Source organism: Paramacrobiotus metropolitanus, unplaced genomic scaffold (assembly GCF_019649055.1).
Source record: "Paramacrobiotus metropolitanus isolate TYO unplaced genomic scaffold, Prichtersi_v1.0 Parri_scaffold0000030, whole genome shotgun sequence".
Lineage (NCBI taxonomy): Eukaryota > Metazoa > Tardigrada > Eutardigrada > Parachela > Macrobiotidae > Paramacrobiotus > Paramacrobiotus metropolitanus.
Genome location: NW_026570250.1, coordinates 1028863 through 1044925, shown reverse-complemented (window position 1 = coordinate 1044925; position 16063 = coordinate 1028863). Strand labels below are relative to the sequence as shown.

The 16063-nt window shown below is 42.9% G+C and overlaps 3 protein-coding genes across 11 annotated transcripts; 1 reads left to right on the top strand and 2 right to left on the bottom strand.

Moving 5' to 3' along the window:
• LOC129588570 (uncharacterized) lies at positions 1–6567 on the bottom strand. 4 transcript variants are annotated; one of them, XM_055482866.1, is made up of 2 exons: positions 6286–6567; positions 1–890 (listed from the first exon to the last, which is right to left on the bottom strand). In XM_055482866.1, exons 1-2 carry the CDS (start codon positions 6329–6331, stop codon positions 424–426), a joined length of 513 nt encoding a protein of 170 aa, XP_055338841.1. In that variant the 5' UTR covers positions 6332–6567; the 3' UTR covers positions 1–423. The 4 variants fall into 4 exon arrangements, with proteins under 4 accessions (XP_055338841.1, XP_055338840.1, XP_055338843.1 ...); XM_055482865.1 differs by having other exon boundaries at positions 1–893; positions 6286–6566; XM_055482868.1 differs by lacking the exon at positions 6286–6567 and adding an exon at positions 1565–2242.
• LOC129588568 (DNA polymerase epsilon catalytic subunit A-like) lies at positions 4722–9332 on the top strand. 4 transcript variants are annotated; one of them, XM_055482860.1, is made up of 8 exons: positions 4722–6555; positions 6918–7379; positions 7557–7930; positions 7996–8137; positions 8317–8525; positions 8650–8788; positions 8858–8967; positions 9050–9332. In XM_055482860.1, exons 2-8 carry the CDS (start codon positions 7230–7232, stop codon positions 9129–9131), a joined length of 1206 nt encoding a protein of 401 aa, XP_055338835.1. In that variant the 5' UTR covers positions 4722–6555; positions 6918–7229; the 3' UTR covers positions 9132–9332. The 4 variants fall into 4 exon arrangements, with proteins under 4 accessions (XP_055338835.1, XP_055338836.1, XP_055338834.1 ...); XM_055482861.1 differs by having other exon boundaries at positions 6915–7379; XM_055482859.1 differs by having other exon boundaries at positions 6857–7379.
• Positions 9333–9420: 88 nt separating this feature from the next.
• On the bottom strand, positions 9421–15757 carry LOC129588565 (DNA-binding protein Ets97D-like). Of its 3 annotated transcripts, none has more exons than XM_055482853.1 (9): positions 15632–15757; positions 15200–15415; positions 13540–13753; positions 11043–11244; positions 10831–10986; positions 10543–10758; positions 10427–10477; positions 10110–10365; positions 9421–10040 (listed from the first exon to the last, which is right to left on the bottom strand). In XM_055482853.1, exons 2-9 carry the CDS (start codon positions 15409–15411, stop codon positions 9737–9739), a joined length of 1611 nt encoding a protein of 536 aa, XP_055338828.1. In that variant the 5' UTR covers positions 15412–15415; positions 15632–15757; the 3' UTR covers positions 9421–9736. The 3 variants fall into 3 exon arrangements, with proteins under 3 accessions (XP_055338828.1, XP_055338829.1, XP_055338830.1); XM_055482854.1 differs by having other exon boundaries at positions 15529–15668; XM_055482855.1 differs by lacking the exons at positions 15200–15415; positions 15632–15757 and adding an exon at positions 14276–14504.
• Positions 15758–16063: the final 306 nt, after the last annotated feature.

The following is a 16063-nucleotide window of genomic DNA, read 5'->3' as shown; positions in this document are numbered from 1 at the left end:
TCAAAACAGAGCTTTTGCTAACATCGAAAAACATCTCGCTTCCATCGAAAAACATCAGAATACTGCTAGCATTTAAAATATCGTACCAAACACCGACCAGCCGACCCAAATTTAACATAATTCAGAAATCTAAGTCCAATGGTCAGTAACAAAAAATCAACAAGCTAGCAGGCATACTGTACAGATACCAAAACTGAAATCGGGCGTAAGAACAAAAATAGTGCGTATCGATCCTGTCTCTGTGGAATGGACGGGCAAATATGGCCATAAACGATACGAAACATTAACAAAACTCAAAAAGACATCCCGAATCAGGCAGCCACCTGCGACAGGCTATGGCTACTGAGACGTCGCAGATCGAGAGCCGTTCCAATGGATTTACGCTCCTGCGGCAGCGGCACTTCCACACTCAGTTCCGATTCTCTAAGCATTGTCGTCTTCATCGTCCTCAGGTGCGGGTAAATATTGCGGGATGAGCACATAGACACGGTCACGAAGTGCCGTGACCGCGTTTCTGATGGTCGGTCCTTGGGATTCCTCCAGAGGAACGGTCTGCAGGAACTGACGCAGGGAGAGGAGCAGCAGTCGCGCAGAATCAGCCTCCTGTGGGCCTGCGTTGCCGCCGTCTAGGGCCTGGCCTGGTAAGCCTGGAGGCTGTGGCAACAAGAGGACGCCGACCATAGCGCAAATGGCGTCAATCACGCCTGCCAGCGCCTGCAGCATGGCCGTCGGGATCAGGCCAGGGCCAACTGGCAGTTGCCCTAAGATGTCCAGGAGCAGCTCCACTGTCCTGATCATGCTCAGGACGGCCACGGTGCGCGGTGGATGTTGGGCAGGAGCACCGGCAGGTCCAGGAACAGCAGGATGTGGGGCGGGTGGAGGGTTATTAGCTGCTGAAACAAAAAACAAACACCATAGAGTACGGCGAAACGGTACTGTCTGTGCCCTGCGAAACTCAAGAAATGCGTACTGTACTACTACAAGAAATGCGTATTACAACCAGAGATTTATTAATCTATATAACCTAGATATAGATGCTATTCAAGGTATTCACGGTTTACTAGCTGTTCTTCGTTTCATATAAGTATACTGGCACAGTGCAGCTGAATGCAGTAGGTATACATCTGTACTACATCATACATGATCATGATAACTAATCACTACTTAAGTACTTAATAATTACCGACTACCGAGTGAGAAATCTCTGATCAACGAAGTCTGCGATTTTCTTGATTCAACCGCACAAGAAAGCCAGAGTAGCAGGACAAAGGTTTAGATATCTTTTTAAAAAAAATTCTTCAGCAGCACAATCTTATACGCTCCTGTTACTTCACATAAATAGTAGTCCTGGAATCAGAACGTGCTAAAAACCTAAATTTTCATGCTCATACTCATACGTAGTTTCGCGATATGACGCTGACTTCGTATGCCTAACTAATTCAGTTTATATTTCCACTAATATCATCTCGGTCTAAAATACATAATCGGGGAAAACGAGCCGCAGTTTACGAGGTATTCAGCGTTACAAACTAAACTAGACCATTATTAATCAATCAAAACTTACATCGAATTTCGTAAAAACCCATTTTTCTTCGCGTTTCCAGTTTTCTTCATCACATCCGACGAACGGGAAAAGTCATACGAAATTACAGCCAGAAACTGAATCACGGATACTGCATAGTGCATACATATATCTGTATAGCATTTAGATCGCAGAATGATCGATCATAACCCGTGCAAGTACTGGATTATTAGATTCATTAAACCCCGCACTCAAAAAACTGAACGCCAGGATGCAAGAACCTGCTTGTATTACTATTCTGTATTATTACAATATTATTACTATACTCAGTATTATTACAATTCTGTATTATTTGCACCGAGCGCGAAGCGCGAGGTGCTGCAGTTAACTGATCGTCAAAAGCATAAATTTGTCTGACGCCACGAAGAGCATACGTAACACTTTTCCAATTCCACAATCCCAAGTATTTCCTAGTGGTATTAGCGCTCGCGCTCGTGCAATAATGTGGTTAACAACCACCGCTAGTTATTACAATTCTGGAATAAACGTAATAGGTTGGCTTCTACTAACCGTAAGGTACTGTACAAGTCTGCAATTTTACAAGGCTATACTAGTACTCATAATATTGTGGCAGTTCATAATTAATAAAGTGAACTGTGAGCTTTAAAGCCATTTAATGCTGAAAGCATTAAATGTCGTTAACGCAGAGCTCTCGTAGTACTTAGCAACGAGGCACGCATAAATCGGAGAGGGGTTCGATGTGTAACGCAAGTGCTCAGTATTCATCGTAAAAAACAACTGAACACTGAGACTTCGTAAAATTTCGCGCAAGAACCCCGCCCATGCTGGAGCGGATTTCCAGCGTGTTGCACTCCAGTCCTTGATCGAGAGAGAAAATGTATACAGTACTATCATCGATACTGGAAGAACCACACATAACCGGATTTTCCTAGAGCGATCCCCATACAGTTCCACTTATATTTTCGCTCGGATGTGATTCCGTGCAGGCTGGCTGCCTCAACCAGCGTTCGAGGAACTGCAGCGCACATACCGGCATTATGAGCGCACGCGATCCCCGTCTGAACATCATATTCTTTACGTCCGGACAATGCCAGAAAACGCACTTGCCCGAATTCGATCCCGTGGCCGTCCGGAGGAGACAAAAATTACGCAACAGTATATAGAGGATCTACACCACAACCACGAGCTTCTGTTTTCCTCACAGAAACCCCCAGAATAGTTTCCCTTCACATGGTCAACAACGACGGCGATGTTGAACCACTTGCCGATACTGTGCAAAAGATCGTGGCAAAGCTAGCACCGCCAATGATAACCTCCTAAACGGCCGTACAGTATAAACGTCATTTTCACTTATTCCTTCTGACCAGTCTTATGATTATAACTACTTATTATATCATCTTAACTGTCTGTTGTGGCTAACGTAGGAATTCTGTACTTAAATGGGTAATCGTTCGTATATTTCTTCCCCATCAATTGCTCGTTCTCTTCTTTACACTGGCTGACCTTTAATGTTTATCAGGAATTTATTCAACCGTACTAGTATTATTCTAGGGTTCCTCGAGTGTTAATCTGCAAATAGGATCTACTAAAATTTTCTGTTTATGGTTAGCTCCTGGTATACGTTCGTCATTGTGTGGATTTCTTCCTTAATTCACTCGATCTTTACTTCTTTCACCGAAGATTTTACTGCAGCTTTCATATACACAATTCCTTAAAAAATTACCTTGCGGAATCTGAAATTTTCATTACGTACATTTCAAGTACAGTACATCTTAATGACAGTCAATTCTCGTTAAGTCGTATTTATGTGTCTTTTCCCTCCTTTGTTTCTTATATCTTCAGTCGCCATGGCAGCGCATTATGGTATACAATCTTTTGTATAATATAATGTATTTCTTAATAGTCGCTCAACATTTACATAAAAATAATTTAACCGTTTAAATTATTTCGTGCTGTCGTACGATTACAGTTCTATAGATATTTCGCTAGAACTACATAAATAACATGGTTAACATTAATGTTATCAAAATTTTGTACAATTATTGACATATTGCAAAATACCTATGCTGCAAATCTGCTTGAGCTAACGGTCTAAGATTCAAATCTGGGTCTAAATACCAATGTGTAACGAGCGAGGCAGAATTATCCCACAAGTATTCCTAGTACGATAATTCCCCTTTGTATGTCTGCCTACTTTTAACTAATACTAATTTATCTGTGTAACTTCTGCTTACTCGAGTTTTATTGACTTGCATCCTAGATTCCGTAATGCGACTACTCAAAAATTTCTAATGTTCTTCAGTGGACATAATGACTCAATTTATACTATTTCACCCATTTACCATTACTTTTATATTTTATTTTAGTTTATTGACGCAGTTACTATTACCAGCCGCAGCTTTCTTTAATTCAGCTTACTTTATATACCCTCGTTAAAGCTAACCGTTTCAGTAAAGGATATTTTACATACGGTCATCACTCTCAAAAATCTTTCTGATATGCGTTTTTATGACCATTTTTTTCTAAACGAACAATTCATTTTGCATTGATGCTCTGATTCTTCGGTGAGAATATTTTCATAATAAGTACTCATCCAGTTAATCGATAACTTTAATCATTTAGACCGTTCCATTGTTGGCAAGGGTATATGATTGATACGGTTTATTCCTAAGCCATAATTTACCTGCTGACCTTTTGTTTTCGCCTGATGAGTGCTCTCTGATGCAGTGGAACATTTGCATAAATTTTTCATAAGTATAAAATCAAACCTCGTATGGAGATTACAGTAACCGCGTACCCAACTACTGCACATCACCATATCAAAAAGCCACCAACAGCAGGCTGCTTAATAAGTTTTAATTTTGTTTTTGTATAATATATAATACTATTAGTATATCGAAACCAACAGATTGCTTAGGTAAACCTTAAATGTTGCATAATTAGCGTTGGAAGCGTTTTATGAGCCATTGTCTGTTATAGAGACTTCCTCAACCGGTTGATGCCGTTTCTGTTTCTAATAATCATCTAATATCATCTCTAATACTAACTCTAGTACGATCATGTATAATGCGCTATTATCTCTAATACTAACTCTACTCTACGTACGATACTAACTCTACGTATCTGCAATCGCTTTTATGATAGGCGGTATTTTGTTTAATTGCTTCAATCTGCTTGCACAATTCTAGTAATTATAACAATGAATAAACACTTAAACCCTATTAATCATTTCCATGCTAGTGCCAACTTGTATTCATACCTAATCATTTGATTTCTTCCATGACAATGCTCATTTCCCACGTACGTACTCCATGGAATCAGTTTAGCCTCAAGTCCCTCAACGAATGCTCACCCGTCTTCCGGATATGAATGACCCTTGACTTTACCCGCATTCGGCTCTACATCTCCTACATACACCGTTGCGATCCCACCGATTCCCACGCCTCATATCAGTCATATGTATTCGCATTCTGCACCTATTTTCGGATCCTTCCTGAATTCGCAATTAGCACCCACCCTATCCGTTACAACCTGTTATTTTGCCAATTGTCCAAAATCATATGCAGCAGCACAAATTGTCCGTTTGTCTGAATATGATCTCTCGTATTCGCATATCTTTCAATTCGGTCATTTGGGCCTTTCTTCCGCTCCGGGTTGGGGGTTGCGTTCCGTTTGGGGGTGTCCGGCGCGGCTCGTGTTGAACTGCCCAGCGACCTGCGGTTGCCTTTCGTCGTCAGTGCACCGTACGGACATCGCGCGGCGCAGTAGACTACTTGCCCCGGCATCCGTCAAGCGGCAATACGTTTACACCGAGAGCTCGAAAGCGTTAAAGCCATTTAATGCTGAAAGCATTAAATGTCGTTAACGCAGAGCTCTCGTAGTACTTAGCAACGAGGCACGCATAAATCGGAGAGGGGTTCGATGTGTAACGCAAGTGCTCAGTATTCATCGTAAAAACAACTGAACACTGAGACTTCGTAAAATTTCGCGCAACCCTCCCACCCGGCCCTTGTTGATTCAAACCCATTCAGCCTTGTTGTCATATTGTCACATGTTCTCCTGTGTTTTATTGTCACATTTCCTCCTGTGTGCTTTGCGATTTATGGTGAATAAAGGGGTGTCCGGCGCGGCTCGTGTTGAACTGCCCAGCGACCTGCGGTTGCCTTTCGTCGTCAGTGCACCGTACGGACATCGCGCGGCGCAGTAGACTACTTGCCCCGGCATCCGTCAAGCGGCAATACGTTTACACCGAGAGCTCGAAAGCGTTAAATGCCTTAATAATGCCGTATGGTAGTACAGGCGTTTTGCATGCTTTCGCACCATTGAATCTGTCTAGCCTGTCGTTTTTCCGAATCTGGCGCTAGCTACAGGTCCCGCTTTCAGTTCTCTTTCCAAAATTATTTAAGTACTTGAGCATGGGATTCAACTGCCGGGACACCATGGCCCTCACCTACATCGCCAAGACGTCTTAGAAAGCAGGCTCTCCGCCACCATGGCACAAGCTATGAAAGACCAGAAACACTTGGGAGTTTTATCAAATTGTTAAGTGTTAACTTCATTTCCTCTCCTTCGAAACGATGGGTGCATAGGGTAAAGCAGCAAAATGTAAAATCGTTGTGCAAGTTAATACTGCACTCGATAATCTATCTTTATTTCGTATTGATCGGTTAATTCAAATCCGCTGGTAAGCACCGTGTCGTACGTAGTTTTTAAGGAAACTTTTCAATCTCTCACTCGCTTACCTTGTGCCACCCATATCCCAATGAGCCCATTATCGTGGTCGGCCATACTTTGACCAGAAACTACCCGGTTTCAAACCGCAAACGTACTAGGGGAGAGATGATCCAGAAGCAATCAGGCTAACCGCGAACAACAGACTCCTTTCATCAACAAATTAGCAGATTATAAAAATCCGTGAGGAAAAGCAGCATCTATAATGAGAACAGCACCAGCGGCAATGCAGACGAATTTTTCCAGGCGAGTTACAGCTGTGTGCAGATGATGCTAATGAGGTGAGCAAATTGCTGTTAACTCTTAAATGGAAAGTCTCGCATCAAAAGTGTACTCCTGATGTGAGACAAGAAGTCTGCCCATGAGTCATCCATTTTTTACTGACCGTGAGGAACTGATTGGTGAATGTAAATAATTGTTAATTAATAATGGTGATCTTTGTCGTACTTTGGCGTACAAGTCCGGCTCCTGTATACATAATACAATGTCCACGGTTTGCTTGTACTAGTACCAAGTGCGTACTACTGCGTACTGATTTAGCTGCAGGTAGCAGGTTCCTAACTTCCTATTATTTTGACGCAGGCCCATGAGTCGGCCGCAGGACATTAAGTGTTTTGTTCACTTTTGCCTTTTGGTGAAGTAGCATTTTGTTCGCAAATTCGAATTGAAGTTTGGATGTGGCTCCGTATGATGTATCGACCCACGTCCAGTACGCTTTCGATATCCTCGGCAGCATGGTAAGGAATATCACCCGCGAAGTTGAAAGGGGCAACCAGCTCGTCAACGAAATGGCGCTGCATATCTTCCGCTGGATACGCTCTTCGACATCCTTGCTGTACCATCCCGCATTGCACCGCAAGATGATCGGCATCTTGAGGAAGATGTTGATCAAACTGGTGAAGGATATTAACAACTTCGGCCCTTCGGGTGTCATGTGGCATATGCGACGGCTGTTATGATGGTGGTCAATACCGATAAAGGAAAAGTGCACGAAGCTCTGGCGCAGCTGAAACTCACCATGGATCGTGTGCGACAGGACCAGTTATTTCATGGATTGAGCATTGTACCGGAAAGGATATGGACTACATTATGGTGGTTAAATGCGGTAAACAATTGGCACTCCTATTATAATTATATCTGCGAGTTAACAATCGGTGATTATATATCCTTTAAAGCTTGCTTTAATTTACTATTAACATTATATAAAACTTACGATAAGGAACGGTATGGTATGTTTGTTTCTCCGTGCATGTCTTATTGTGCATGTATTTTTGTGGAACAGTCCAACTATGCTGGTGTTTCCGTGAGAATGCCCGAAGAATCGGATTCTAGTCGTATACATGATCGGACATTCGGAGACTACTTCGGGGATATGAGCTATTTCAGCCAAGAACAAGGCGACGAGAATAATCCGGACATTCGGTGGGTGTGGAATCTCATAGGATTTCTCCCAACCGAATGCCAGAAAATGTTCCGAGGTGTCGTTACGGGCTACGTCATGCAGGCCAACTTGCAGTATCAAGAGTATTTTAAGAAAGTTGCCAAAGGCGAAATTGTCCCTCGTCGGTATTTCGAGGATGAGGATCACGAAACAGAAGCGCCTGTGGTGTACCTACGGCAGCTGCTGCTGGGAAGCGTTCATCACAGCATACTACAGTATGTGTTTTTTTCTTAATTTCAATTGTTTGAAGATTTGAAATGCAGAGTACTTATCATTTCAGAAATATCCAAACAGTCATGCGCACTATGCCAACCGGCATTCGTCGAATTGGCGGCAAAGAAGTGAACCTGTTTCCTGTTCTGCCTGGCTCGCATCTGAATATGCAAAATCCAGCCCTGGAGTTGACGAAAGCTGTGTGCAAGGTAAAATAGTAGTATCTTTTAGCTTCATTTTATGGAAAGAGAAAAACAGATTATGCAAGGATGAATCACTGGGACCGGCTTAAAAAGCAAAAACAGCTGGAAATGGCTTAAAATTATGTGTCATGACGAGGATTACGATGATGACGATAATAATGCAGCAATAAAGTCTGGCTTTGCAGGTGTTAAGTTTACATGTGAATGTGAAGGATGAAGTGCGTAGGATGAAACGTGATCTGCTAAAGATGATTGGAGTGGGTGAATTCTCCCCCCAGGCAGAATGGATTGATCCTTGCTTGACGTACACTTTGCCGGAAGTCATTTGCTCGGAATGCAATAGTTGCCGCGATCTTGACCTTTGTAAAGATCAGCCGATCACAGTGGAAGATAGGTATAAAATTCTCCCAGTTTTTGGAGTTAAGACTATCAAGACTGTGAGCGTTTGTTTGTACGACTTGACTTTTTGAAAAGAACAGGCGTTAAAACGTTAATAAACATTCTGATTTTCGTTTCAGCACATTTTGGGTTTGCGCCAATGCAGAGTGCGGGCGTCCTTATTCTCGGGAAGAGATACAGCAGCGCCTGTTTGTAGCTCTTAAGAAGATGAACGTTGCTTACCACTTGCAAGATTTGGTCTGCTCGAAATGCCGACAGGTTAACCTTGATGTCGTCCGGCAAATATCGACTTTGCTGGTAACTTTAAAAATTATGCATTCTTGTTAGATCTTTGATCGCCATGTATCGAAGAATTGCGCCTGCGCTGGACAGTTTCGGAATACGGTGACACGGGAGTCCTTTCTGGATAAGTTGAGAATACTGGGGAATATCAGCAGGTACGTGCACACCATTAAGTGTTAACAACCCGTGCTTTACGTATTTCGGCTCAGAAGTCAATCGAGAAAATGCTGTTTTTAGGCATTTTGAAATGACGGCTCTGTGTGATACGGTCTCGTGGATGCTTTCCATGAATACTTTTGGGCAGAAGCCTCAACAATGAGACGCCCTGCGCTTCACAAGCCTTTCTAGAGGTTTTCTTCGTTGATTTGAATTGTTTTTAACCAAGAAAAAAGGTTCTCTGTTGTTTGTGCTCAAAATTGTGTCTACGCAAATTGTTTATCGTCTACTGCTTGTTATGGATGATGTTAATCTTTCGCTGTTGTTCAACAAATTAATGGTAACTAGAGCGAAGCGGAACTTGCACTCGTATTATCGCGAAACTTATGTAATCTGTCATTATTCCTCGTGAGATTTCAAAGCAGTGCATTTGTATCCAGTCACAAAATATGCATCGTCAAAACAGAGCTTTTGCTAACATCGAAAAACATCTTGCTTCCATCGAAAAACATCAGAATACTGCTAGCATTTAAAATATCGTACCAAACACCGACCAGCCGACCCAAATTTAACATAATTCAGAAATCTAAGTCCAATGGTCAGTAACAAAAAATCAACAAGCTAGCAGGCATACTGTACAGATACCAAAACTGAAATCGGGCGTAAGAACAAAAATAGTGCGTATCGATCCTGTCTCTGTGGAATGGACGGGCAAATATGGCCATAAACGATACGAAACATTAACAAAACTCAAAAAGACATCCCGAATCAGGCAGCCACCTGCGACAGGCTATGGCTACTGAGACGTCGCAGATCGAGAGCCGTTCCAATGGATTTACGCTCCTGCGGCAGCGGCACTTCCACACTCAGTTCCGATTCGCTGCGCAGCGACGCCGGCGTCATGGGCGAGGACGGATTACTGGCACGCGGCGAAAGATTCAACGGCAGATTCTGTACCGCAGGATCACTGATGCGCTTGTTAATATTAGCATGCTCCGACAAGTTGTTGAGGAATTTGTAGGTGAAGTGTTTCCCTTGAACCTTGGCCAGAATATTCCCGTCGTAATAATATCTACAGCGATAACAAATAGTAGGTTAAGTGTAAAAGAACCAGAAAAACGCAGTTGCTCTCATCACCTACCGTAAAGCACGACTCATTTTCTCGTAATTCATGCTGGGCTTGTTCTTTCGCAGACCCCACAATTCCGCCACACGTTCCGGATCCAATAACCGAAACTCTCCATCACTACTGGTCCATTCCAAAGCATTGGCGTGCTGACCACTCATCAGCAGTTCCAACAGGAATGTCCACAACTGAACATTACCCGAATCTTTGGCAAATGGAGATCCAGTGGCGCTGGGTGATTTGTTGGGCAATCGTACACGAGCCTTCGGACCTGCAGATCAACGCGTTACACAACTATTCCCCATAAAATATTTTATCCTGCTTTTACTCACTGCTCAGCTCAGCGTCAGGAACTGCCGGAACAACGCTATACACAGGAATTTCTGCAAAGAAAACTGCATTACAAATCTATCGATTTCAAGGTAATGAATACCATTTGGTTACATACCTGCGTAATTTTTTGAGCGCAAAATTTCCAGATGCGTCCAAAAGAGATCGCGGTCATCCCGACCGACCAACTGCCGAAACATATCACGTCCCAATGAGCAGACAGCGTTCCCGTCCATTTCCGAAAATAAACGCATATTGATGTCCGGCAGACTGAAATTCTTCACGGCCCAGCCTAGCCAAGTCCCCACATTGCTTGCTGACCAGTCATGCACGTCTGCAATAATGCAGAATTTCAAGTATGCAACACAGGAAGATTTAACTCTCACTAATCTATCTCTTTACTAACCTTGCGGAATATTGTTGCTGCGGCAGAGTGCTTGAAAATCTTCCGCTTCAATCCATTCCTGATTTTGATCGTTAGCCGCCTTACGTTTGGCCGCGGATACACGATGGGAGGAAACTGGACGTTTGCGTCCGTTCAACTTTTTGCCCAGGCTGACATCTGTTGGACATACAGAAATGTGTACAAAAATAAAAGAAAAGCCTGACTGCACTTACGCTCCACGGTAGCGCCGAGAGGAGATCGTTTGACAGGAGCTGGCGTAGAAACGGATGCTTGCGGGGTCTGTGTGGCTTGCAGCACATCCTCAATGTTAATACTTGGGCGCTGGCCTTGGGTGTACGAAACACTCAGTTTCACTTTAACGAATCCTTCCGATCCGTCACGGACACAGTTCTTCAAGCAAGTAGCCGGGGTCAACTGCAATCAATCGCCAATAATTACCTAACAGTACGCATTTTACGACTTATAGTATTGTCAACGTGACAACTACCACGTCAATTCAAAAACGCATAGCAAAACTACCTCAATTATCATTATTAACGTTTAGAAATGTCCAGGCTGTCCATAAAATATTCAAATTATTACGACGTGCTATGTATTTCATAAATCAGAGTTTAGATTAGAATAATATATTGATGCTATTGTTTGCTAATATTGTTTTCGTGTTATTTAGTAAATGTGTTATGATTAGACCCTTGTCTGATTGCTGTATTGCCCGCTCATAAACACCGGAAAGTTAAGCTTAACCAACGAGTGTTTTGTCGAAATGTGTTTCGACGTCGCAGGAAATACGTGTTTCCGGCGGTGATCAGCGATCAAGGAAAGCAGAAATACGATGATCTGGCACTAACCAGCTGAATGTAATTAAACGAGCCAATGTAAGCCGGAAGTGCAAAGCACAACTGACAGCAGTTAGACATACATATGGAACAGCGTTCAGAAAGCAATTGATCAAGTTCCGCTCAACTGCTTTACAACACCCAAATGCAGGGCTTTTATCATCTCGGCTACTCTTGGTACCTTTAAGGGATTACTCACCAACACGCATACAAAGCTAACCTGACCTAACCGACAACCTAAAATTATGTTTATCAGTTTCCGGTACGCATAAAACAAACCCACTGGCTAATACACCGCCAACTTGTTGACAACCGGTGCGCTGAACGCATAGTTCAGGATTATTTACTGCAGAGTGCAGACTGCAACGGCACATTTAACTGTTACAGCCCAACTGAGCAATACCGGCGGAAACGAGCTCTTTCTTGCTTAAAGGTTAATTAAACCAGCAAATACATAAATAAACCAGTGCCCACAGAAATTATCACGATACATTATCTTCAATCTGACAAGAGCTTTTGCGCCGACTTAAAAAATACGGCGCAATTTTCTGGAATTTACTGTTTTCTTCTTCCACAAGCTTGTTCGAGAAGACAAGCAAATCAGAAAATTTCAGACCCGAAAGAAACATATCGGTAGGGAAATGCTATTATGATTTCTACATTGAGTACCGTACTTCACTGTGCGACATGATCGTAATAATTTTTCGATACAAGCGCATACAGCACTTCCGACCGGTGCACTGCTGGCTGCTGCAAAGTCAATTCGTACAGAAAATTCAAATGCACATAAAGCCCAGTAGGTCGGTGAACCGGATATGCCAGAAATCATCTAGCAGGCACACACATGTGTATACAAAATGCATCTGCCCAGCCGAAAGCGCGCCACTTTCTCCGTTCTAACCTCTATTGTAGCCACTATCGCAAGCAGGGCAAAAGTACAAACTTCTCTCCGGTTGGAACAATTACAATGCGCACACACAGAGTCAGTTACACAGACAAATTCCCCGCTGCCACACCAATATTCACCCAGCCATGCTCTTTTCCTCTTCCTCTCAATTCACACTGACCGGCCACGGCACACACAGCGGAAGGACAATGGCCGTCTTCCGTCCGTGCAGTCAGGCCCCCTTCTCGGAAGTAATCTTCTGGCGTCCTGCTTGCCCCGGCCTGAGCTTCTCTTATTTATCAAGCGCCTACCATCGGCAATCAGCTTTCCAGCACGGATGCATGACTCTCATGCGATAATCCGTCCAGAGAAAATGAATGCCCACCCCAAGTCGCTTGTTGCAACGGTTGAATATCACATCTCACCACTTCCTGCTTGACTAAAGATGTGTACACCTTTGTTTCAAAAGCATGCCAGAAAGGAAGCTAGACTGCAGTCGACGGCTCTCAACAGAAGAATGCGCATGTAATTCACTTACGCATGCGCATGTTTTAACCGGATACGTATGATATATTGTATAATGAGAGCTAGAATTCCTTGAATATTAGAACCATATGGGAAAAAAGAAAAATTTTAGAAATAATACCAAACAATTATTCACGATTCTCACCCCGTAAGACGAAACTGTCAGCACACCGGTCTAATTAAAATAACGTTCTGCGCAAAGTTTGTTATTACATGCCGCCAAAGATTTGAACCTGATTCGAACCTAATCAACAAAATTAAATACGAGTAATGTGACAGCACAAAGTTTGGATTGACTTTCGAGTGAATACAGATTTTACAATTTGAACTTGTACAATTTACAAAATGCTTCAATATAATTTGATTGCACCGGGTCGCCAGTTTTTGATTCGAACCAATGCTAGAGAAATGAAAAAGTACTGCTTTGCTTATCCTATTTCCAAAACAAAATGCATTCCTTACCTCCTGAACACCGCAGAGATAGATGCAGGCTTTGGATAAATCGAAATTGAGCGACGGCTGGATGGTACGGATCAGCTTCTGCATGGGCTCGTTGAGATTAACTTCGAATTCGAACTCTTGGCTGAACCCGGTGATCTTCATGATGGTGCCGTTTTCCGTCGGGGATTTATTCCCGTTCTTTACTTTACCAGCACTTACAGGGAGATTCTGTGCACTAAAGTAAAAACGACAAGAAAAAAACACCGTTGTAAACAAAGCGCTCAAAAGGCCATCACACAATAAGGCGGAAACGGCATAAGAAAACTGCTGCATATCCGTGTTCGACGCTGGCTAACAAATTGCACTTGAGCACAGCTTCCGTGCGCTTATACCACGGTACGCTACAACCTGATGATCGATGTACTGTATCAGTTCGTATGCACCACTACTTCCGGTTAGGATTGGCTTCGCAGTTACCGTAACGCTAACACACATCAACCGGTGCCTCAGTGCTCACACGCAACAAAACAAATACAATCGAAATTTCAATGCCTCGCGGGAAACAACTCACTTCCAGTGTGTACTGCGAATCACTGCCCAAAACAGTGCAATTAGCCAACAAAATCTTTAGCCAACATCCAATAAAAGGATGACATAATGCTGTACATACACCAAAATGGCATTCAAATCATGCAAAATAAAACCCTGATTTACTTACTTACTTGTTAGTGCAAAATTACTGATTAACATACTGTACCTTAATGTTAGCATAAACTTCGCATCTAAAGAACCACGTAATATTAATAATGGCTCGTACAGGCACCGGAACTATGATTTTGTGGATGAACCGAATCGGCAAAATTTGCCGGGTACAATGTTTCCGCTTGGAATGTGACTTCTAAACTATCAAACGCGAATTTCCGCACCCTAAGGCCCAAAACTGAAATGCACCATCATTACAAACAGCCGGTTGGTGCAGGGCAGCAACTGCTGCGCAGTCCAATCATTTCCGGCCGTAATGATCAGCCGTTACTGTGGCAAACAGCACCGAGCCATCATCGCGTAGTGGCATAGCAGGTAAACTCAAACATCCATCATACAATATAATTCATATTCTGACCTTCAGACTTAACCCACATATTGCTCTGACACCTGACTGACTTGTGAGCGCACCCAAATTGAAACTACAAGACCCTATCGAGCCTTTGCAAATTATCCCTTGTGCACTTACTATTAGCAAAACTCCAGGAAAATGTGTTTTTTATCAATAGATGCGTGCTTTTACTACAAAGAAATCTGTAGGCAGCATTGCACATAAGCTTAACAAAACTGCAAAATCGCGAATAAACTTTGTTACTTTTCCTAATACTTGCTATTATTGTAACAAATTAACAATAGTTAATACAATACTTTTTTATTGATAAGTCACAATGTGGTGAGTGACAACTAAATATTCAAATCGTTAGTATTGGTGTAAATTGACCGCATTCAGCGTGCATAAAATACACAGTGGACCATAAGCAGAAAACTTTGTGAAGCAAGCTCGCAGCTGGCCCGCCAAATTTCGCACAACACTGTCTGTACTCCGCATGTACTTAATGCTGTCATAATGGTACCATCAGCTGATTCTATGGGGGAGAACGATCAAACGCATCCGTACATGTGAAAATAATTCGCTTACCTATGATCTGTTTCTGATTTCTCCTCCGAGACCGCGTTGTCAATGAATCCTGACTCGGCTTTACTGGGTCGAGATTTTCTGCGCTTGACTTCCGGCTCATGGGCTCCGTCGGAAACCAGATCGCGTTCCACTACGTCCACTGCAACCGGTTCCTGCACAGCGGTGTCATCCACATTGGCTTCCCCTTCAACACGGGTTCGCTTGCTACGCATCGTTCTGCAGAATAAAACCATCTAAGTAATGAGACATGAGGGGAAGGTGGACATGGAGGTGAAACCGTTATTTGTTGTTTTGTGATTTTGAACCGCTGGCTCTGTGGAACCTGTTACCTGAACAAGCCAGTCCGCTAATTGCAAAGTAAGGGTAATTAAATTGCTTGCAAAATGCAGCTTCCAGAATCTCTTCACACTCGGCTCGATTAGGAATTCTCACCTGATTGTTAGCGCAGAAGCATATGAATGATGGTCTAGTCTAGTCGAACACTGGATTTCCGTTGTCGTCTCCACACCGGAATAGGATAATTATAACAGCAGTCAGCCGCTGCAAACAAGCAAGTCAACCGACTGAACCAGACTCAGAGTCAAGACGCAAAATTAATGCAAGTGCAGCGGTCTCGTATCGTACGTACAAGTAAATGTTTGATCACACTGGATTCCCTGTAGCTATCTATAACAAATACTTGTCGATAACAAGCACCTTATAGAATGAGCGATATTTAAGAGGTCCAATCGAAACTGTTTGCTCCGCCTTCCACTAAACTGAATGCTTTCCGGTTTCTTTCCTTTCGCTTAAATCTACGATTTAAATTTTAAGCTTTCCAATTAATTCCACAGTTTGTATTGCGGTTTATTTAAGCTGCACGAA

Bases quoted from the DNA above. Each gene is read 5' to 3' on its own strand.
- LOC129588570 (XM_055482865.1), bottom strand. From the start codon at position 6,331: ATGGCCGACCACGATAATGGGCTCATTGGGATATGGGTGGCACAAG. The intron at 894-6,285 runs GTAAGCGAGTGA...TTTTTGTTTCAG, and splicing joins TGGGATATGGGTGGCACAAG to CAGCTAATAACCCTCCACCC.
- LOC129588568 (XM_055482860.1), top strand. From the start codon at position 7,230: ATGATGGTGGTCAATACCGATAAAGGAAAAGTGCACGAAGCTCTGGCG. The intron at 8,789-8,857 runs GTTAACCTTGAT...CATTCTTGTTAG, and splicing joins TCTGCTCGAAATGCCGACAG to ATCTTTGATCGCCATGTATC. The intron at 8,968-9,049 runs GTACGTGCACAC...TGCTGTTTTTAG, and splicing joins ATACTGGGGAATATCAGCAG to GCATTTTGAAATGACGGCTC.
- LOC129588565 (XM_055482853.1), bottom strand. From the start codon at position 15,411: ATGCGTAGCAAGCGAACCCGTGTTGAAGGGGAAGCCAATGTGGATGAC. The intron at 13,754-15,199 runs GTAAGCGAATTA...TTTTTACTTTAG, and splicing joins AAATCAGAAACAGATCATAG to TGCACAGAATCTCCCTGTAA. The intron at 10,759-10,830 runs GTTAGTAAAGAG...GCATTATTGCAG, and splicing joins CAGCAACAATATTCCGCAAG to ACGTGCATGACTGGTCAGCA.